This window comes from Pleurodeles waltl, chromosome 6 (genome assembly GCF_031143425.1).
Source record: "Pleurodeles waltl isolate 20211129_DDA chromosome 6, aPleWal1.hap1.20221129, whole genome shotgun sequence".
In the NCBI taxonomy this organism is placed as follows: domain Eukaryota; kingdom Metazoa; phylum Chordata; class Amphibia; order Caudata; family Salamandridae; genus Pleurodeles; species Pleurodeles waltl.
In genome coordinates, this window is record NC_090445.1 from 240,031,674 (window position 1) to 240,056,042 (window position 24,369).

The following is a 24,369-nucleotide window of genomic DNA, read 5'->3' on the forward strand; positions in this document are numbered from 1 at the left end:
TCAATAGCTGTGAATCAATTGATAGGTAATACATTTAAGCAGTATATGTGCTCAGCCTTTCAAAATGCGCCAAAACACAATTATCTGCAGCTTAAATAAATGTGTTGTTTATCAGGGATCATAGACCTCTAGAAGCTCAGAATTTAAAGGTTGGTGGCAGGGCATACAATTTTTTACAGCGTATACTGTCCCAATCGTTAGTAAAAAATGAAAGAGCTAAATAGCAATATTTTAAACGCCACAGATTGCAGGAACAGCTTAGCAGCAAGTGCATTAGCCCACTATATTATCTTATTGGTTGAGGACCGAGGGGTTACATTAGCCCTATAATCCATTTCTACCCATATGACATAAAGAGAGAATTTGTTGAGAGAGAACACATACACAGTTCCCTGCATCCTAAAGGGTTCTGTCTCCACGTGAAAGTCTTCTGTTTATGTTACACTCAGCTATCACCCCTGGAGATTTGGAGTAGGCAGGACAGAGGCAGTACATATTGCCAGCACTGACACAATAGCTGCCAATACTGCTCTTTGTATAACAGCACCGTGCACTGCTCCTGCCCATTCTGTATCTAGGTTATGTTAGTGAAACTTGGAAAAGTCCTTTTAATTCAGAAAAGTAAAAACAGGTGACATTTGCAGTGATTGTTTTCATAAAGCACAACTAGTTAAGAATAGGGACACGACAGGAAGAAACTAAAACCATTACTAAGATATAGATTGATTGTATGCATTGTTTGGTTTACTGTTCTTAGGATGAAAAAATCCTTTCAGATTGTTTCTGTCATATTTACGATCAAATGTAATTACCTGGCAAGGGAGGCCCAAATAATGCTGCAAAGTGTACCAAATTATGTGGCCAGATAAAGCATATTTTGAAGAAGTATCCACCATTTTCTCATTTTTACTTGTTACCTCTGTGTCGACAAAGATTTCCATTCAATAACACCAGTTTAACATCTAAATACAGCAATCTGCACCAGAGAAGAGACTTGCCTGTTCGTGACAAAAAGCCTGCTACTGCATGGAAACATGTGGTAGTGTTTTAGTTACTTTTGATCTGTTTGAGCTAGAAACATTTTTTTTTGTTCAAATCTGCAAATTATTGGTGCTATGTGGCAAATGCGCCAATCCATAAATGTGTGGAAATCACCACATCTGCAGAATCACAAAATCCCAGTGGCTCTCACCATATGTCATTTCTTATGTAATGTGTAATTGGAGCTTGCATGCCTCTTTTGATACAACAGACATGTAACAGGTACCCCGGCTTTTCACATGTGCATTTAAACAGCCACCATATCCCATGGACTTCACATCTATCCAGGAAATTCAGGTAGCCCAACGCACTGGTGTTTGTCAAGAGGTTTACCACTTAGGATCAGAAAGTGAGGCTTCGGACCCACATGAATCATTATTAGTACAAATAAAATATATTTTTCTACTTCTATATGGACCGTGGGAGGGCCAGGGGTCTACCTTGGGGGGCCCTGCCACCACTATTAGAATCAGGCCTGCCCTGTGTACAGGAGGGGGAGAAGTGACCCTTTCTAGACCTGACCACCAGTCCATGATACAGAAGGAGGTTCACCTGCACTAAGTAAGCCCGGGCAAAGAAACAGTGCATAGATGTTATTGAAGATGGTCTGGAGACTGATCCCAAAGGGAAAATGTGCAAGGGGTTTATTTTCAGGAGGTGCTGGTGCACGTTAAGTAGGTAGGTAAGTTGTATTGTAGTTATCAAGTCATTTTACAATAAATATGACAGCTTTTACATGAAAGGTAAAAAAAGAAACACTCATAGCTTACATTTGTTTGTACACATTAAAACAGTCAATCATTATTCGTATATGAAATATTTTTTTAAGAGGAATAAGTCTGGTAAGTTAAGATAGGTTAAGAACCCAGACTGCTAAAAGAAAGGTCTAAAATATTTCATTAAGGCACTAATAAAAGATGAAGATTGATTGTTAAAACAGTATTTAATGGCTTCTCATACGTTTGCCTCGTTAAAACTTTTTCGAAGAGATTGTCTGCGTAGACCTAATAGTTTAGAGCAGATACAAATGATGTGTTCTATAGTCTCTGACTTAAAACCACAATCATGAGCCATTGCCCTTGAAATGTGAGTTCCACAAACCTTCAAACTGATGCAAAGCAATATAGAAAAGCCTAAATCTTAAATATTTTTTTTTTTTGCCTCAGGGTTAAAATCAAGGTAGGCTGTCTTCAGACGAAGTAAAAATTATGTGTGTTAAATCATTATGATGGTAATTCGAAAGAGAACGTAGGTCTTCCTCTCAGTGGTGCACATTAGAGAAGAATACCTCAGTCCTGTCCGAAGAAGGGTTTTTGCCCAATAGGAGGAGCATTTGGTGGGCCACCTACCTTTTCACAAGGTTCTAAAGAATGTGGCCTATAAAGAATTGAAGAATGTTGATATGTCAGCAGTGCCTCGCTTCCTGAATAAGAGCTATTCATTAGATACGAAATTTCCCAAAATAATCTCCAGCCTCTAAAGTATGGCTTCATCACCACTCATAGATTCTGAAGAAGCACTGTTACCAGATGCGGAGATAAAAAAGGTGGAGAGTGCCTTAAAGTGAGTCAGCAGTTTTTGCAATCAAAACTCACTCCTATGCTGCGTACACAGCTCAGACACTGCTGAAGGATTTCCAAACCCTTTTTGATTGCTTGGAAGAGGGGAAGATCCTGCTACTGTACTGGGCAATGTGGAACTATTGGCAAAGTTGCGGTCAGACACTATATTTAATTTCTGATGGTCAGCACTAGCAGCAACAGTAGCCACAGTGACAGCAAGAAAGGCACTGATTTAAAAGCATTGGACTGCCATGTTAAGAAAATTCCCTTCTGGGTGTTGTCCCTTCAGGAAGTGATTGCATTGTTACTGAAAGGAGATGTCATGATAACGCTGGATCTCCAAGATGCGTATTTTTCATATACTGAAACATCGTAGGAGGTCACACCCTTCTTCGTTTTTCAGTAGCTGGAATTACCTGTTCAGAGACTTACCATTCGGCCTGACGTCTCCTGAAGTGTTCACAAAGGTATGCGCTCATGTAGTAGCCTCATTGCATTTGGAGGGTATCTAGACTTTATCGTCCCTAGTTGATAGGCTAATTGTCTCCTCTTATTTGCCAAAGCGGTATCCAAGTAAGAAAGGGTGGTCAACTGCCTCTTCAAATTAAGTTTCCTTCTCAGCCTGAAGACGTCCCAGCTAGTCCAATTCCAACAAATGTTGTTCACCAGGCCAAGCTGGATATTTCCTTTGGTTAAGAGTTTGATTAAAGGGTTCAGGATCAAAAGTACCATTGGTGTCCCCAGAAGTTCCTCCATTGGATAAGCCAAAGGTACTGGAAGGTCTTCAGAAACCTCCTTCTGAACCCTTGTCAATTAAAAATCGTCAGCAAGATGATTAGGGGAGTTGAGGGCCCTTCTGGCCTTTATACCATTATCAGATTTTTCCAGAACAGGTAGTCTTAGGACCTGATCCAAAGTTTTCCCAAGATACAATCACAATTTTATAGGCATCAGGATGTAAGCCCTTCCAGTGTTTTCCCCCCACCGAGAATAACATTTTATTGGCCTTGGACATTAGAAGAGCTTTACTGGTGTACCTAGACATAACAAAGGATATATGGAGGCCTAACATTCTTTTAGCAGCTTTTGGACCTGCTGAGGGAGGAAAAAAGCCATGTACTCCTACTGTTAGTAGAAGGATTAAACAAGCAGTTGCTGAAGCTTATGATATCATGCACTTACAACTCTTGGGTCAGATTAGAGGAAGATCTACCAAAGGGATTAGCAGCCTCGTGGACAGAGATAAATGAAGTCTCCTTTATGGAAATCTGCAGAGCCGCGACCTGGTAGTCAGAACGCATCTTTGTACATTACAAAACCCCAAATTGGGGCTTGGTAAGCCCATTCGATTTTGGTTTGGGAGTGTTGAAGTCTGCTATGAAAGAATATTGCTCGTCTATATGACTTTGTGAAATGTTAAATATTTTCACTAGTATAGCGAGTTTGGTTGTTTTCTGAGCAATGAAAAATGCCGTATGCTTTTTTGTATTTCCTCATAGAGTAAAGACGGTGACAGGGAGGCCGGGTTTTGGGATAATTAAAAATATTACTTACTGGTGATCTTCATTATCCGAAACCACAGTCCTCTCTGTCCCAGTCTAGATCATCCCATCCTCGCTCCCCGTACACCCATGACACTTGTTATGAAGCATTATTGGAAAGCGGGACGAGTCGTTATGGAGGTGGCAGGGAGCGTGTTCTACAAAAAACACTGTAGAAACACTTTCTAACCGACGCGTCGGAGGAGCCTCCTTATTCAATAAAGATTGGGGCGAGGAGGACTATAGTTTTGGATAATGAAGATTAAGGTTAAGTATTTTTTTTACATGCCTTCCCTTTAAGAGGGACTTTTCTGCAATTTATTTTGGAGTTTTAAAGGAGCGACTCTGGACCCTGGACACTGTAAGAATCTACTATGCGCGGCCCACTAATAATGATCAGTGTCTATGCATCAGTGACTGTGCACAGCGGGGTTTTACTTTGTGCAGTGCCTGGTGGAGTTGCTGTCACAAGCCAGAGCCGTTTATTCCAGATGGCTTAAATGTAGAGGCTGTGCTTCAAATGCCTCTACATTTAAGATTTTAATCTACATAAAATACTAATGTTAGGTGTTTGGGATGGGACCGGAGCGCTAAACAAGAATTGTATTGTAGGTCTGTCTAGTGTAAGGAAGGGCCAGAATGAATAATTCCGACTGACGCTCAGAACAAACAGCCCAGAAACGTTCATCCAGGCAAGGGCCTCAAGGTGTCGCTACAGAGCTGAAAACGAAAGAAAACGCGCATGTTACAAAAAAGACCTAATGGAAACAGATTATTCTCACACTGATCTGCAAAGCCCGTCCCATAAAAGATAAGCAACGCCGAGCTGCCAAGAGACACCGCTAGGTGTGTAATTTGAAATCGCATCTCTCTGTACTTAGAGATCTGCTTATCTCAGCATTGCTGAAGTCGCAGTTAACGCACAGTAAACCACTTTAATTAAAAAAACAAAGGCTAAGAAAGCACTGCTCACCTTTCCTTCAGCCTCTTGAGCTTCTCAGGGTCTGCCTTGGGCTTGCTGGCCTCCTTCTCAGCTGCTGGGGGCAAGAGCGCGATGCGGTTCAACACCCCTGCGGCTTGCGGGTGAAGGTCCGACATGGTCAGCAGTGCCAGCGGCAGGGTTTCCTGCAGCGAGCTTCCCGCCGGATATTCTTGCGTTAGATCCCGGTGAAGCCTGTGGGGGGAGGACGTCGAATGGGAATCTTCAGAGTTTGGGGGCACGTCCTCATAGATTCGATTAATCGGGGCCATGGGAAATGAACTCTGAAAACGTCCCTGCCGCTGACGCCCAAACTCAGAGGCCATGCTTGTATCAAGCAGGGGGTCAGGATTACTTGTTGAAGTGGATGAAAACCTGCTTCTGAGAGGAGACAAGGGCCTCCTTGAAGCACTAGACCTTGAGTTTCCATCTGTGTCCGCAGCCTCCAGAAGACTGGTGTCAGCGAACCTGGTCAGTAGAGCCACCTCTCTTGGCGGAGAGGGATTCGATGGCCTAGGGTGAGCTACTTGGGCACCGTCTGGCGACCTTATAGAACAGACACCAATAGAAATTGGGCTTGCACTCTGTCTATTTTCATGCCTTCTTCCGTTGTCACCAACACCGATTGCTGACCCTTCGCCACAGTTAAAACTACTAACAGATGTAACAGGAGGACCAACATTTTGACTTTCCATGTCATCAGTTCTTGGACTACGCCATGGCCTTTCCCAATCATGGCCTGCAAGAGCCTGGGCTTCAGAGACAGGCACCATGTTGAATTGCGTTGATGCTCCATTGGACAGCTCAGCTGTTCTCATACTAACGTTCACATAATCCTGGTGGGCCCTCCCAGTTTCAGAAGAAGAGATCTGTGAGAAAGTTGTCTGGAACGAGCTGCTATTCCCATCTGAACTGGTAGGAGGTGTTGGGCTACCAATAAAAAGATTATCATCATCATCCAACAGATAATTGTTAGTGGTGTCTTCAGTTCCTATAGTAGTGTTCAGCGAGTGGTAAAAGTCTTCCTCCTGGAATCTGAAAAGTGAGATTCTTGATTCCATTGACTGTGGTGGTGCATAAGATAGGCCACTCAGATGACTCAATGGCGAAACATTAGCTTCCGTTGAGCTTGATGGTGCATGAGACAGCCCACTCGATAGACTCAGTGGGAAACCACCAATTGCCGAAGAGCAACGAGACGTACGAGTTGGATCATTGAGCTGACTTACTGAAGCACTGTTTGTTTCTGGCGATCTTGGAGGTGCATCAGAGGATCCACTCACAGGACTCCATGATGAGTGATTGGCTTCGAAAGTGGATGGGGATGCCTGTGGTGTACCAATGGTCCGAGTCAGAATGGAACTATTGAAGACTGATGTTCTAGGAGATTGATGAGTAGACCCACTCAGCAGATTGGATGATGACCCACTGGCCCCAGATGAGTGCGGAAGTGTAAGAGATAGCCCGCTGCTCTGGACCAGCAAGGAGTTATTGGCTGCTTGAGAGCTGGTCGTTGATGATGATGGAGCTGTGGAGTTCTGCAACTGCAGGACACCATCTCTGCTTCTGGTGGTTCCCTCTGAGGCTTTCACATCTCTGTTCGGCTGGGAGAAGTGAGATGTCGTTTTTTTGCCATAAGAAATCCTACTAACAGAGTCACTGTTCCCAGCATGTACCTTACTGCCCCCTAGACCCGGTGCCTCAGTACCTGCAACGAAAAGAAAGCTAAAATGTAATACCTATTGTAAGATCTGTGTTCATTCATTAACAAGTCACAAAACTGGACGGTTCTTCTGCACATACATATAGACCAAGGTATTAAAAGAACTCCAGTAACCATGTCTGCAAGGACAGCAGGGGGGTTGCATACCCTTCAGCCCTATTTTTGCTCTCACTCAACATTTACCCTCCACATCTGATCTGGATGCTTTACAATACGCTTTCTGGTTGTGGTAACACTGCTCCGGTCAAAAGACTGTGCTAACAATTTACCACCAGTCCTGCAAAAAAAGGCTTTCTTGTGTTACTCTAGGGTAGCGGACACTAGCATGTGGCTGCCTAGTCTAAAATCAACCTCACATGGCCAGGATTGCCTCCTATATCTCTTTTAAAGCTTCCACTCAGTCGCCCCCTCTACCACTTTTATTAAGATTTCCCCTGTCGACCATCCTAAGGATGGTGTCTAACCTACCCAGGACCAGACACAATACACTGGCTCAGATCTTCCCGTGTTATATAAAGTGATGACCCAGCTTCTGTTTGTAGTGGCCAAGGCCTCTCTCCTTCCTTTCTTGTCTCCATTCTGATGTTTTATCTAGTTTGATGTATTCTGTCTTTATATGTGAAGCTCTCAGTTGCCCATGTGTCTAGAGCCGTGCTTTATATATATACTCTAATAATAACTAAAGAGTGAAATAAGCACCCACCGTTCCCAACGCTTTCTAAGCTGTCTTTTCACACTCTCTGAAAATAGGGAGGTAGCAGAAAAAAAAACATCTTACAACTCTGAAAAAAGATCCGAGCCCTCCGTGATGGCCTTCAATACTCTGCGCAGGACTCCGCGTTCCCGAAACAATGGCTCTGGTGGTAACCCGACTGAATCTTAGCTCCCAGCACCGACCACTAGTAGTTTTCATTATCCCTCCTCAACGTGTCCAGCCGGAAGAGTCATCCATAAAAAGGCCTGCCTCCCCTTCCAACCTGTCTGCAATGTCTCTTATGAAAATCTAGTTCACAAAGGACACTTAATGCTGGACTGATCCCTTCCAAAAAGTCAGCCATTAACATATGGGGCCTACAGTGAGAGTGGGTGCCCTTGCTTGCCAAGGGCCTCGCTTCAAGCTTCACAGCTAAGAACGTTCCTTCCCTAACCCCAGTCTCTGCTACACTGTGGTCAGATCCGAGTCACTGCATTGTGGTGATGTTGGCTGTTCCACTGACGCAGCGACTCTGCATTTGACCTAGGCAGCAGACCCAACCCCAGCAGGTCAACCAGACAAAAGATTGTTGCCTAATAAAGAAGGCGACTCGCCTAGTGGTTGGTCAGTTGGGCTGGGGTAGAGTCATTCGCATACTAATGAGTGTACAGACTTTAATAGCCGCGACTCGCATAAAAAACTTCCCAATTTCCAAGAAATCAGAGCCCATGCCTTAAGCTACAGGTTTGATAAATGACGCCTGTACCTCTGTAATCGTTCATGACCGAGGCAGCCTGGATCTCAGTCTAAGTCACTCGTGAGCATCCTTCAAGGCACCCCTTCCCCTGGGAAATCCTCCTGCTGCTTGAGATGAAGCGCCTCCATCTATTCCTGGCTGTGTGCAAGCAGCTGCCTGAGCTGGGAGATACTATGGCCTAATTAAAAAGTGGCCATGGGATGTATCGAGCAATAATGGCGCTGAATGCCACATAAACTGCAAGGTCACGCGGCTGCTTATCTGCTCCCGTCCCCTGGTACCTGGTGTCTTCTCCAGCAGCGAGGAGGTTGGTCCCTGGGCCCGGGGCAGCGTGGCTCTCTCTGGAAGCCTCCTCTGGTGCAGCCGGGTCCTCTTGGATAAGATCTGGGGCTGTATAGCTGTGAAAAGCAAAACAACAGCTTTTTTTTCCCATCTTCATTAATAATGTCCCTTCTTGTACTGGCACGGAGATACCATCCCTTGCAATCACAGGTACTTGAGCAATGAACACATTGTCCCTAGCTCACCCATCAGGTAAACAAAAGATGCAATGACTCACGCTGCAGACCGCCAGCAGGTAAACACCCAGCTATCTCATGAGTAACGTCGAACCTGCCTGCGTCATTTTTTTCATTTTATGATTTTTTTGTGTTTACATTCTTAGCAGCCGGCGAGTCTTAGACACGAGACGTCCAAACCAGCACTGTCAAATCCCAAGCCAACATGTTTGGCTGGTATTCAGTGTACCCACAAAAACATAACAATATATGTACATTTAGATCACACATGCATACACACAGGCAAAGAGACACCCTCACACATTGGCAAACAGGCTTACACGCAACCAATGTACACGGTTAGCATGCGTGTGTGCTCTTGCGTGCACAGACTTGCAGGTAGCCAGGCACACAGACAAAATATACAAATTTACATATATTATATATATATATATATATATATATATATATATATATATATATATATATATACACAAACTGACATACAGCCAGACATACAGGTAGGGCTACATAAACGTAGACATGGCATGGACCCATGCACATAGACCAGAAGGTTAAGAGGCACCAATGTACACAGACCAACACACACACAGGCGACGAGACAGATGAGCAAAAATGTATGAATGCATCCTTGCACATAAGCTAACTTACAGGTATGGATGCACAATGATGAAACACTCTGGCAGGCAGTCAACAGATGTGTGGCCACCTATATACAAGGAGACACCTATTTACACACACAAAGAAAACACACGTGGACACAGTCAAAACACATGCTTACACAGCCAACACACATGCGGACATAGATTATAATCATATATGATTATGGACAGCAGGATGGCCGAAAAACAGGAGGCCAGAACAGTGGATGAAGGGATTCCAAAAGGTTAATAGTAAGAAGCAGGCTTAATTTTTATCCCTTCTACACACAAAATCAGATTTGAGGTGGAGAAAGTGGTGAGGTGACACCTAATAAAGCATTTAGCTCTCCTTCCAAAATCACTTCTACTGGACGTCAACAGAAATATCGACACAATAACAAACAAACAACAGACATGCAGCTAGGCACCCAAGCATACAGACCATCAGGCATACATGTATGTATGTATGCATACAAGCCGATAAACACAAAAGGCAAGGAACACAGATGGAACGACTTACAAGTACTTAGCCACACAACCCAATACTTACGAAGACACCTGGAGATGAAAATCACATATATAACCACACTGTTAATAACCACACACAGTCACAAGCATCCACACATGGGTGGACAAATGAACGGAGACACTGATGGAGGTATTACTCTTCAGATATTTAGTTACAAACTGATTAATACAGCCATATCACCGATGCACACAGAAAAACGGGAATACAGGAAAACATGCATCAAAACTAATGCATGAACAGGCATCCATGCACACAGAAAAACGGGAATACGGGACAATATGCCTCCAAACTAAAAGGTACACAGGCACCAATGCACACAGAAAAACAGACATGCAAGCGCACGTGGATACAGACCAATAGGCACACTCGTAGCTATGCATATAGAGGAACACACAGCCAGACACACAAACGTATTCAATTCTCGGAACCTGATTAAAGAGCGTTCACTTCCACTGAGTAATGAAAAAAGCCAGGTTCCACATCAATGTCCTCTATGAGAGTAGAGGCTCACTGGCCACTGCATGTTCATTCCACTTGTCCTCCCTGATATCATTATACAGACATGCACACCTGCGTTAACATGTCATGCTCCGGCCAGAGACCCTCATACGTCTCAAGTCTAAACCCACACACTAGCCCCTCCCTGTCTGACCTGATCCTCAGTACCCACAGTTTTCAGTCCTCACCTGTAATGCCATTGCGGTTATAGCACAGTGACCAGTGCAGAACTCCGCAGTCACGCCAGCAAAGATTTGCACAATTTTGGTCATATATGAAATACATTGCAGCATCAGTCATGCAAATGTTAACATAGGGGATGCTTATGTTAGTACAAGATAGTGACTTGTTTGTTGCAACGCTGCATATGAACCACCTGTAGAGACACACAGGTGTGTGTGTGTGTGTGTGTGTGGGGAAGGGGTGGGGAGCTGAGGAGCAACACTGTTTCACTAGGTGTCCCTGCCACCAAGATAACCAAAGAGTGGTGCTAAGAGCAGCTTTACTTTATGTCCGCTTGATCTCTTTCATTGTGCATACCGGGGTTATATACTAAACCTCAGCAATCCATAAGGAATCCCACCCAACCCTTGCTTTTTCATGCCCTTTCTTCGGCTGTCGGGCCACACCATAGGCTGTTGGGCCACACCAGCTCTGCCCCTGAAGCCAACAATGGTGCATCTGTTCTGAGATAGTGGTGGTGAACTAGAGGTGACCAAGTGTGCATGTATGAGCTTGGGAAGAAAGCGAATGAATGAATGAACGAAAGGAACTTGAAGAGTATGTGGCTACTCCGAAGAGTGTCCTGGCGCTAACAGGCAGCGCCCAGCTACAGCAACCCCGCAGCAGGGAACTTACTGCCCCCAGAGAAAAAACTGTTTAAAAGTTTTTTTGGGAAAGTGAGCTTGGAAGAGATCATGCACAATTCCGAAGGGAGCTCATTCCAAGCTTTAGCAGCCAGGTAGGAAAAGGCTATAGAGCCACTTTGAACATGCTTAAAGTGCAGAATAACCAGAAGAGAAGCAGAAGCAGAGCACAGCACACTGGAGGGAATATACAGGGTGAATCTCTCCGCCAAGTAACCAGGACTAGAAAGGAACATTGCCCTGTGAACCAAAGCTAAGGCTTTGAACAAAATCTGTTTCTTACTGGGGAGCTTTAACAGTTACAGTAAGGTGGCTAGAGGCTAGGCCTAGGTTACCAGAAACGTCTGACATACAACCACTTGAAGAGTAAATCTAGTTCTTCTTCCATAGTGCATTGCAACTTGGCAGGGGACAGATAGAACCAATATATAATAGTAGGACCGTTGTGCTACTGCAGTGATGCATTGCACTCCTAAACTCACCTGGATTTACAGTTTCAAGGCTAAGCCCCTTATTCTTTAAAATGGAAGTTGGTTTAACTTTATTCCTGTCCACTGTAGAGGCAATAGCAGGAAGCTTTGCTGCAGGTTTCTTGCTGTTGGGGTGCAACCTAGCTTCTGAAAGTCCAGCCACCGACACCTAGAACAGTGAGACAGAATGATCAGAACAGGAAGTACAGGACAAGTAACATGCACAGCAATACGTGAATCAGAATAAGAGCCAACTGGGCCAATATGGGTCAGGCAGCTGGATTGCAATATTAATCGAGCTCAGGAAACTTCATCTTAGTCAAGCTCACTTGATCACAGTTAAAGTCATGGACTGTATCTCAGCCCTTGGGTGTCTAGCTGCTCCTGTACCTGTCTGTTGGTCCCCATGCCCGAAGCCCATGGCCTCTCGTAGCTGCGAGTGGAATATATGGAGGACAGAGTGAGCCATCGTCTTTTCTGCTTGCTGATCTGCTGCTCTCGTTTCTTCTCAATCAGTTCCCGCTCATACTCCTTCTTGCGCAGAGAAGCCTAAGAAGCAAAGTGAGTTTCACTTTTAGTCTTTGCTGAGCGTTCATGAGAGGTATTGAATGTTCATGAGAGGTGTCAGGGTCCCGGCTGTTGGACTGCTACTGGTCTGGTACCACAGTGGCACCAGCTCAAGCTACATCAAGTTACTCACAGTAATAACTATTAGCACTATCTGGCCTTCATCCCCTTGAGCTCACAACCTATGATAAAAAACCTCACATATTAGATCAAGTACACATCCTCTCTCTGGCAGTTAAAAATAAGATAAACCGAAGAAGATTAAGGGTCACCTTATGTTTCAGGTGGATCAGAATTACCTCAAGGAATTCCGGTCTGCCCAATTCCAAGTTGGTTGGTTTTTCAACACACTGTTTTTCTGGGCATGGCAGAACGAGACCTGACTTTACTGTGCTATAACTGCTGACCTGTGGCAGAAATTGTTGAGGTCATTTGAGTCAGCTTTGTGTTTTACCAACAACGGGATGATGACATGGCCAATTTTTGAAGTGTCTGGTGCCTTGCCTTAGGTGAGGGAGGCATTTATCATCGTTAGAGTGAGAGACTGAAGATGTTCACTCACTTTATTGGGCCAGTACTGCAGGGATGGGATTGTTGGTTTAGGTGGATGGGTATGTGGAGAAAATTGCTTTGTTTGGCGAGGCTCTCATGATTTCTTTGAATGTGTGTTTTTAGGAGTTTGTAGGGTGTGAGGGATAGATGACAGTCTATCGACTTGATGAGTGTTCTCTAATTTTTAAAAAAGTAGTTATTTAAGAACTCGACTACTTTTGAGCATTGAAGAGTAAGATTGCAGAATTGGATACGTGAATAGGTCATGGTAAGTTATTCCTTGAGCTGCAATAGTTGTTTGGGCTGGTGTCTAGCAGTGACAAGTTGCAGCCCTTTTCGTTATCGGCATGTTATGTTTTTTATAAGACCTACTTTTAGGAGTCTAGAGTGCTGGGAGAGATGATTTAGCACCATCATCTTTCCGCCTCTGTTATACTTTCCCTTTCTGAGTCTGCTGATTCAATTAGTTGAGTAGTGATAAATCAGATGTATTCCTGTAATGGATACATTTTGTATAATGGGGGTGGTAAATGTATTTAAGTAATTTGTTCGTAGATGCTTATATTTCTGTCTCTGCTGTCTTTCACTGGAAGGAGTGCTAGTGTTGTAGTCTGATCTCTTAGCATGATACACATTCCTTGGGCATGAAGGCAACCACAACTTTTCATTTTGAGCAAAGAAAAAAGACCCTTGAATTTCTGTGTACTTGGCTCATTCTACTGGACCATACTTTTGCCACTGTGATAGTTACTAACAGAGGCACAAAGAGTGAATTGAATGAGTCAGAGATGGTGGGTTTTAGTCCTACAGAATCTTGAGATTACATAGGCCCTCATTATGACATTGGCAGTATAAACGCCTACCACTGTAGCGACGGCCGCCAAAAGACCGTCGCCGTGGCTACCAGCCGTCCGCCATAATATGACCACAACCGTATTTCCACCAGAAGGATGTCGGTAATCCGGCTCTGGCCATACTGGCGGACGGATGCAAGGTGGTGCTGCTGCCAGCAGCAGCGCCACACCAGTAGTCCGCTGCCAGCCGTATTATGAGAATTAATAAGGCCTGGTGGTGTTCTGCTGGCGGACGCTGCTGGCAGTAGCGCCCCGTTCCGTGTCCTGCCAGAGGACCATCGAAACACAGGTAAGTGGGTGCTCCGACAGGGGAGGGGGGTGCTGTGTGTGTGTGGGGGGGGGGGGGTTTATGTCTGTGCGTGCGGGTATGCAGGTGTGTGTTGCGTGTTGTATGTGCCTGCATGTTTGGGGTGTGAGTGCGTGTATGTTGAGTTGTGTGAATGCATGTCTGAGTGTTTGTATATAAGAGTGTGTGGATGTGTGTGTGAATGGATGTATGCATGCGTGGATCAATGTGGGAATGGGTGTGTGTATGCGTGTGAAGGGAGGGGTGTATATGAAGGGGAGGTCTGGAGAGGAAGGAGGGAGAACCTGTGGAGGGGGAGGGGTTGAGGAAGACCCCTATTAGTGACAGGGAAGGGATGTCACCGATAGTGCCTACTGCCATGGTTTTGGTGGCTGTAAGGAAGCCACGAAAACCATGGCGGTAGGTGGGGTCATAATCCCACAGGCGGTCAAGTGACGGCAGCCGGGCTGGAGATTGATATCTACAGCCCGGCAGCCGTTACCTACGTGGCGGTCGGTGTGGTACATTGGCGGTTTGGCTTCAGCCAAACCGCCAATGTCAAAATATGGAGGAAAGTACCGCCAGCCTGTTGGCAGTACTTTCCTCCATATTACCACCGACCGCAGGGGTCGTAATGACCCCCATAGTGTTTGGAGTGATTCATCTAGGATAGTAATGCACACAGTTCTTTTGAAGTGGGTCAGGTAATAGTAAACTTGCTGCATTATTTATAAGAAGCCCACCTAAAGTTATCCTTTTATTTCTCACCACATGAGAGTGTTGAAAAATAACAGATTCCTTTTTGTTGACCCATTTGTTTATGCTTTGGTAACGACCGACCACCAGTAATGCTAGATCAGATTTTAGTAAGGCATCTAAAATCAATTCTTCAATAAATTAGAAGAGTGGCAAATTTCATGACTGATAATAAAAGGATTAATCACTGCAATGGCTGTATGTTACGTTGCTCAGTTAAAAAAAGAAGGATGCCATCTTCAAAGAGTTTCCATGTCAGAATAGGTTTAGTTGGCAACAATGCAAGTGTACATCAAGCATTCTGCTGGTAGTCAAAATATTTACATTAACATAACATTATAATGATTAAAGGGCTTAAACTAAGCAGGAGGTGACGGAGAGAATACCGCAATACAATCAATACAGTAACAGATATATAAGAATACTATGTCAGATATGCAGCTTTTGCCTTTTACAGAGTGATTGCAAAAAAATCAGAATGCTGCTTGAATGACAAAAGAAAGCAGTTTCATAATATTTCTTCAGGTTTGTTTGGCTGGAGGATCAAAGTGGCATGTTATACGACATACAAGGGATAGACCACTATAATCACTGTCAGGAAGTACAGTAAACTCTGGCTGAAAAAAAAAACAACTTCCCTCCTTGTCCTTTTTACCACGTTGTACTAGATCTCTCCATAAAAGATGGTTCCGGCTTGTGGATTTCTCTTTAAATTTTACACCCACCAAAACGGTTGGAAGCTTCTGCTGCAAAGAGAAGTTCACGCACCATGCTTTGGTCACTGTCACTGGTAAAGTTTTAAGCCCAGTGGCACACATTGGAGAACCTCCAATAGGCGCCCTCTCCAAGTCTATTTCCAGTTCGCACACTGAGCCTCACAGTTCTTTGGAGGTGGGTCAGATAACAGTAGAATTGCTTCATTATTTATCAGGAGCCCACCAAAAGTTATCCTTTCATTTCTCACCACAGGAGAGTGTTTACAATCTCAGGGGGGACTCCCACTCCCCATAGAGTGTTGCTTTTGGTCAAGGAGTGAAGGCCCGCACACTGGTCCTACAGACTGAGTCCCGGAGGTGGTTGTCCTGTGTCTCCTTCTACTTGCTCTCCCTAGGACACCACGTCTCCTTCCTTACTGTTCTGCTTTCTTCTCAGCTGCCTCATAGGCTCATTTGACATGCTTAGGCTTTCTTTATGAAGGGGCCTCGCAGCCTTCCTATTCCTATGTAAATCATCTCGGGTTCTGGCCGTAGCACCTTAACTCCAATCCACTGTAACTTCAGCGGTGGGAATAAACTGCTGTAAAATAGCAGCCATATCTTCCTTCTGTAAGTCACTAAGTAGTCATTACTTTGTAATCGTGTCTTGAGCCTTGCTAAACGAATACGTCTTACATTGGCCTCTGATACTAGCTTTAAATACATCCCACATACTTCCTAAATTAGTAGACACCTAATGTTCTACTTCTAAATCAATGAAACTGCAGAATTCCTTATCCCACAGCAATAGGGGATAAGATGTCAACTGTGGGGTGCTAAAGAAAGAAATTAGAAGATTTACCTATATGCAGTGTATATGTGATAGGAGAAACCAGAAGAGTAGATGATGTCACCTAATTAGATGGTATAGTGGAAGAATAAGAGAGGGCTAGGAAAGCTCTCTGGGCTAAGCCAACTGTTAGGAAGATGACTGGAGAGAGTGATTAGTTCTGAGAAACAGAAGATCAATTGATAGCCTCATCACATGGTCCGAAAACGGCAACAAAGAAGTGTCATTTGTAGCCTTAGTGTTAATAGCCTTGTCTGCTGCCTTTGATATGGTAAATCATAACATCGGTTTTCTAGGCTAAGGGAAGTTTGTATTTGTGACATGACCATCACATTGTTTTCATTCTTTTCGGACAAGAGAGACCCTTCTTTTTTACCAAGTTCACAGAAATAGGGTAGGGAGTTCCTCAGGGCTGTTCCCTTAATCCTGCTTTGTTTAACATCTATTTAAAAACCCTACAAAAACGAATCTGTAGATATGGAATTATTTAATAAGCTATGCTGATGACACACAAATCATCTTGTCAGTAGATCAATCCATCCCCTTGCCACTCAACTCCTCTCGTAACAGTTTTAGGGGCATTTCTTGCTGGCTCAGAATGAATTCACGTAAATTCAATAGGGATAACACAGAAATTCTTCACCGGTCCAATAGGCAAATTGCCTCTCCCTTTACCATCCAACTTTTGGTCTTCATCATCCAATTCTACTCTGGTTGCTTCCCCAGTGGTTCATAACATAGGGGTTTACACGGGGAATATCTGTCCCTTTCTACTTAAGAGAACTAACTTTCTTTCAAGCATTTTTTCCTAGTTAAGGACACTATAGAAAATCCTACCGTTTCTTCCCTCTCAACATTGACCGTAGGTGGTCCAGTCACATATCCTGAGCCATCTGGTTTACTGTAATGCTCTGATGTTTGGGGCTCCTGATTTTCTTATCAATTGGATGTCGGATTTAAGATAGCCCAGTCCCATCTTCGCTCAACTTCCTGTTCTGCATCATTGGATAAGCTGCACTGCCTGCCTGTCTCTCAGAGGATTAAGTTCAGGGCTTTGTGCATAGTACACAGAGCTTTACATTTGTCTGCTGCTCGTTTTCTACAGTCGAGATGAACAAGTTACTTACCTTCAGTAACACTATCTACCTGTGGATTCCTCACCTTCTGAATACTTCCAATGCGCCAGAGTTCAACAGAATTTTATTTATTTCTAACTCTCCACGTCGACATCACAATAGAACAGCTCCGCACGCAATGCCGTATGACGTCATTGGAGCCATAACAAGTCCTGGCCGGCGTGCTTACATCAGTTTCACCCACTTTTTTTTCATGCCATCCAGGCGAATGGGTTAACACCAACATCGCAAATACAGCATGTGTGAACTCAACTCAATGATTTATACAGAATTATACATATAAACATACTTTCTGTATATATAATTTGCAACACATATATCATACAAACACCTTCTTTCGTGGTATATGCAGACAGGCAACAGGGAGGTCGGTGGGTCAGTGAGGAATCCACAGGTAGATACTGTATCCACCAGAAAAACCGTTACCGAAGGTAAGTTATTTGTTCTTCTGATGGATACGTCTACCTGTAGATTGCTCACCTTTTGAATAGAGACCCTCATTATGACATTGGTGGTAAGTCCCGCTTACCGCCATGCCGACTGCCGCCAACATACTGCCGCCGTGGCGGTTTACAGCTACCCACATTATGACACACACATAGCAATCCGTCACTATAAAACCACACACACAAGTCCGCCAGCCCAAAGGTCAGTGATAAACTGGCGGTAGCAATACCCACATCGTTATGCCAACAGAACTACACCCACAGCATTATGACCCACGAATCACCGCAGCGGACATTCAACCGCTGTAAACCATTGGCGGAACATATGGCCGCACTCAAAATACACACACACACATACAAAACACCACCACATTGGACAATTCAAACTACACACACCTGACACACATACACACACCACACCACTATAAAACACACACCCATATCACCCACAACCCACAAGAATTGCCACTAGACAGAGATACAGCAAGAGCACTCACTCAACCAGAGCCATAGAACACCATCACCCAGTCATAATTTCCAATACAAAACTGCAATGGAAGGTGAAGTTACAGTGTCTTACCTGTGTGTCACTGGAAGTACTGTAGTATGATTGATCTCCTATTGTCCACATCCTCATCCTCCTCATCTTCACTGTCCACAGGGTCCACTGCTGCCACCCGCCCATCTCCAGCCTCATCCTCCTCCTCCTGCAGAAAAGGCACCTGGCGTTGTAAGGCAAGGTTGTGCAACGTGCAACATGCAACATGCCACGATGATCTGGCACACCTTCTTGAGTGAGTAGCACAGGGAACCACCTGTTAGATGGAGGCACCGAAACCTGGCCTTCAGGAGGCCTAAGGTTCGCTCTATAATTCTTCTTTTTTGCCCACGTGCCTCATTGTGACGTTCCTCTGCCCTTGTCCTGGGATTCCTCACTGGGGTCAGTAGCCATGAGAGGTTGGGGTAATGAGAGTCACCTGCAAATATCGAGGGATACCTGTTAGCCAAACACTAACCCTTAGGGCCAACCTCATACCCATACACCATCATATACTGGGTGGAGGGGGGGGGACCTTGGGCTCACCTATTAGCCACACCCGGTGCCTCTGGAGTTGAGCCATCACGTATGGGATGCTGCTATTCCTCACGATGAAGGCATCATGCACAGACCCAGGATACTTTGCATTGACATGGGAGATGTACTGGTCCGCGGGGCACACTATCTGCACATTCATTGAGTGAAAGCTCTTTCGATTTCTGAACACCTGTTCATTTCTCCAGGAGGGTGCGGGGGAACAAATGCAATATGTGTACCATCAATTGCACCAATAATGTTGGGGATATGTCCCATTGCATGGAAATCCGCTTTCACTGTAGCCAAATCCTCCACCTGGGGGAAAACAATGTAGCTGCGCATGTGTTCCATCAGGGCCGACAACACTCTTGTTAGCACTATTGAGAACATTGGCTATGACATTCCTGCTGCCAAGCCCACTGTCACTTGGAAAGAACCAGTTGCCAAGAAATGGAGCACAGCTAGGACATGCACAAGAGGGGGGGATCCCAGTGGGGTGACGGATAGCAGATATCAGGTCTGGCTCCAATTGGGCACACAGCTCTTGGTTTGTGGCCCTGTCAAGTCTGTAGGTGAGGATAACGTGCCTGTCCCCCATTGCTGCCAAGTCCACTACGGGCCTGTACACAGGGGGATGGCTCCATCTCCTATTCATCCTTAGCGGTTGTAATCTAGGGGGAAAAACGATGAGCATCTGGTCAGTATTCAACATTTCCAAAATGTACAGTGCATTGCATGTTGTGACTGAAGCAGTATGTTGTTGTATAGTCCCAAATGGATCCTATGTGTGCTGTGACGCTGTTAGGTGCCATGGCCTGCCCCCCCGAAATGGCGTCCAGCTGTCCTGTGTGGATGGACATGTGGAAATGAGGTAATGCCGATGACGTTGTGCGCTGTTGCGGGAGGTGGTCGAGTACCGCTGTGCAACTCCTCATTGGTTGTCATTGGGAACTATGGGTTACAGTAGCCAATGGTGATGTACGCCGGCGGAGACGGTACGCACCGCCGCGGACGTGACCGCCATTTTCTATCTGTTCACTCACTTGCTACCTGACCTTCAACAGGAGAGGACCTACACTGCATGTGCTGCTGTGACCGGTGTCTGGAACCAACCATGGCTCGTGTCACTGAGGAAAGGGCCCTTGCCTTCACCGCTGCGGAGTTGGAGAGATGGGGTTCTACCCCAATACCGAATGCTGTATGGGCCTCCAGACCAACAGGCGAGTACACTGTGAGCACAATGCAAGGGGCATGGATGCACGGAGTGCTGTGTGTGAGGGCCTCGTGTGGGGGGTTGGGGGAAGGGTTCTGGGCACCGTGCTGCATGTATGGTGGGCAATGTATGTGTGTAAGATGATGGGAGGGATATGGTGGGCCATTAGTGTAACAGGCCGGACGGTATGACTGATATCTTTTTTCTATGTGTATTTACGTGCAGGTCAGCGCCCATCAGAAAAAGGTTATATGGTGTGCCATCGCCAAGGATGTGCAGTCCCTGGGGGTCTACGGCAGGCGGAGCACCCACTGTCGCAAACGGTGGGAGGACCTGAGATGCTAGGCAAGGAAGACGGCGGAGGACCCTGACCCCCCTGATGTTCCGCATACTGGTGATGGCCTATGCGGAGCTGAATGGGCGGCATCACAGTAGCCACAAGAGGGAGAGTACAGTTTCACTTTATACCACTTGTGCGTGGTGGAGTGGCCTTCGGGTGGGGGATGTGGGCCTGTTGGTGCCCCTAGGCCAGGCTGGACATTGCAGGGTAGGTTCCATGTTGGGCAGGGGCTGATGAACTCCACCTGCAACCAAGCTAGTGGGCATCCACTACTGGGCAGGGCTCTGTGGGTCTCCGGTATGCTGCAATTGGCGTTAGGTATTACTGTCCAGGGCCTGGTGACTAGCATTGTGACTGGTAGTGCGTTGCCTAGTGTGTAGGGAGGTTCCCTGTGTGTGTGAGTGTGTGTGTGTGTGTGTATGTGTGTGTGTGTGTGTGTGTGTGTGTGTTGTGTACGCCAACTGTGGTGTTGTTCCTGACACTGACCAAGAGTATCATCTGTCTCTTCCCCCTCTTTTTGTTTTGTAATCCTGTCCTACTGTGCATTAGCATCATCTGGCGGAGGAGCAGAGGCACCAGCGACGAAGGGAGCTGCATCCCACAGGGCCCATGAAGCCGAATCCACAGACGGTGAGGGCACAAGTGGGACGGAGAGCGAGGGAAACACCACGGCGGAGGGGACAGTTCAGAAAGTGATACCTCCTCCGATGGAAGCTCCCTAGTGGTGGCGGACAGCTCTGTGCCCACCCCAACTACAGGTACAGCCGCCACCCCTGTACCAGCACCGCCCTCCCAGCAGCCCCTCAGCGAGTTTCCCATGTCTGCTCACCCAGGAGGGTGGGCATGTCCTTCACCTCAGGCACCTCAGGCCCTGCCCCAGTTAGCCCTGCTGCCCTGAGTGAGGAGGCTATTGACCTCCTGAGATCCATCTCTGTTGGGCAGTCAAACATAGTGAATGCCATCTAGGGGCTGGCAGGGCATTTGCAACAAACAAATGCATTCGTGGAGGGCATTCACTCTAGCATGGCGGCCCAAAGGAGATCAAACCAGGCTCTGGCCTCCTCCATGATGACAGCCATTGTTCCTGTCTCTAGCCTTCCCCCTCCAACTTCCTCTGCCCAGTCCCATTCCCCTCAACCCCAACCTATCCCAAGCACACATTCAGACCAGCATGCACCCCAGACAACACACACGAGTGGTTCAGGCAAACACAAGCACCACACATCATCCCACAGGCACTCACACAAACACCATCCAGATGCAGTCACACCCACTGCCTCCACTGTGTCCCCCTCCTCCTCCTCGTCCACCTCCCTCCCAGTGGCGTCTCCACTCACACCTGCATGCACTACATCCACATCCACTGCCTCCATCACCATCACGCCCATCACTACACGCCCCTCACTGGCAGTCACCACCCCCACATCCATGCAAACGTCCTGTGTGTCTTCTTGCACTGTGTCTGTGCCCCCTCCTCCCAAAGTACACAAACGCAAGCACTCAGACACCCAACAGCCATCCACCTCACAACAGCATCCAGCCCATGCAACTGCACCCCAACACAGCAGACAGACACCTCCAACAACCACTCTCTCTTCCTCCACTCCCAAACCTTCACCCTCCTCCCGGCCCAGTGTCTCTAAGAAGCTTTTCCTCTCCGCCGTTGACCTCTTACCTAACCCTCCCCCTCCCCGTCCGTCACGTCAGGCCAGGGTGGTCAGAACCCAGGCTTGAACCTCAGCCACCAAGTCCATGGCCACAGTAGTGTCGGCAGCTACTGCAGGTGTGAGAGGCTCCAAGAAAACACCCATCAGCACTGGCAGTGTGCCGGCACCAGCTGGCAAGGGCAAGGAGGCACCACCAGCTAGCAAGGGCAAGGACGCACCACCAGATGGCAAGGAAGCACCACCAGTTGGCAAGGGCAAGGAGGCACCACCAGGCGGCAAGGGCAAAAGGCCTGCCCCTGCAGGCAGGAAGGACAGGAGGCCTGGTATTGGGACTGATTCTGAGCCCCCAACACCAACCATGGCGCTTCAGCCGTCCGAGGCTGCAGGGGAAGGGCTGGAGCCTCCCCCCACCACTGCCTGCACTGCCACCAGCACCACTGCCAGCAGCAGCAGCCCCAGTGGGCAGCCGTCCGAGGCTGCAGGGGAAGGGCTGGAGCCTCCCCCCACCACTGGCAGCCCCGACACCAGCACCGCCACGAGAACCGGTACCTGCACCGCCACCAGCAGAGCAACCCCAGTGGGCAGACGTTCGAGGCTGCAGGGTCAGGCTGGAGCCCCCCCACCACTGCCTGCACCGCCACCAGCACCACTGCCAGCAGCAGCAGCCCCAGTGGGCAGCTGTCCGAAGCTGCAGGGGAAGGGCTGGAGCCTCCCCCCACCACTGGCAGCACAGACACCAGCACCAGCACTGCCACCACTGAGCAGCTGTCGCCACCAGCGGGCAGTGTGTAGTCCTGCCTCCATGGACTGTAATGCATCCTGACCACTGCAAATCGTGTGGTCCTGACACCCAGGTGAGAGACTGTGACCTTGCACTCCCCAAGATCTGCATCACAGGGCACACAGCCCCCTCCAGAACCAGTGGAAGAAGGCATCCACTCAACCCCTCCTTGCCAGGATGAAGCACACTGGGCACAAAGCCCCCTCCACATTTAGGCAAGTAACTACAATAATAATGTAGAGTGTTCAGAAATGCATTTGTCTCTTCAAGATAAGCACTCTGCCAAAATACGAGGTCTGAAATACACCAGCTGTTCTAGGAAAGCGCGGCGCTCAAAGAAAAAAAACTCCCTGGAGAATACTAGTCACTTAGCTGCAGTCTTTTCCAGACTGCTGGAGGAATGCCTGGTGTCAGCTGGTACAGGAACGAAGAAAAGAATTGCCTCAAAAGTCCTGAATACGAGGATGACAGCAGGGTCTGGACTGCCAAATCAGATGCTGAGATCAGGAAGCAAAACAAAGCCAAGCAGGGAGGCATGCTTCACTCTGCTATTTATTTCCAATCAGGAAAGCAGTTGAGTTTCCACATGTGGATGAGTCACCACACCCAATTAGAAGCACATGTCTATACCACATCCAATTTAGAAGCACATGTGCTCACATTAGCAAACAAGCATTGTTAAAACAAGCATTGATAAAACCAAATGTATAACACAGCACATTGGGGGTTATTACAACTTTGGAGGAGGTGTTAATCCGTCCCAAAAGTGACGGTAAAGTGACAGATATACGACCAGCCGCATTACGAGTCCATTATATCCTATGGAACTCGTAATACGGCTGGTGGTATATCCGTCACATTTGGGACGGATTAACACCTCCTCCAAAGTTGTAATAACCCCCATTATGTTTAATTAGAAACATGAAGGTTTAACCAAGAACAGAGATATGATTTAACCCTAATCCCTGGGGATGCTGACATATAATGCAGGCAGCACCTTGGGGATTCCTGACACTTGCCAGGATGAAGCACACTGGGCACAAAGCCCCCTCCAGAACCAGTGGAAGAAGGCATCCACTCACCCCCTCCTTGCCAGGATGAATCACACTGGGCACAAAGCCCCTGCCAGAACCAGTGGAGAAGCCATCCACTTGAGAGACTGTGGCCTTGCAATCCCCATGAGGAAGCAGTGGGCAAACCACCCACTTCAGAGACTGTGGCTTTGCACTCCCCAGGACCAAGCAGTGGGCACACCACCCACTAGAGGGACTGTGGCTTTGCACTCCCCAGGACCAAGCAGTGGGCAAACCACCCACTTGAGAGACTGTGGCT

The 24,369-nt window shown here is 46.8% G+C and overlaps 1 protein-coding gene across 7 annotated transcripts in view; it reads right to left on the bottom strand.

Annotated features, from left to right (window-relative positions):
- MARCHF10 (membrane associated ring-CH-type finger 10) overlaps positions 1 to 24,369 on the bottom strand; it is a 299,651-nt gene that overhangs the window by 205,175 nt on the left and 70,107 nt on the right. For all 7 annotated transcript variants that reach the window (XM_069237996.1, XM_069237997.1, XM_069237995.1 and 4 more), the window contains exons 3-6: positions 12,210 to 12,368; positions 11,832 to 11,988; positions 8,579 to 8,695; positions 5,118 to 6,831 (exon numbers count right to left, since the gene is read on the bottom strand). In XM_069237996.1, the coding sequence (XP_069094097.1) occupies positions 5,118 to 6,831; positions 8,579 to 8,695; positions 11,832 to 11,988; positions 12,210 to 12,368 (2,147 nt within the window). The remainder of the gene's footprint in view (positions 1 to 5,117; positions 6,832 to 8,578; positions 8,696 to 11,831; positions 11,989 to 12,209; positions 12,369 to 24,369) is intronic.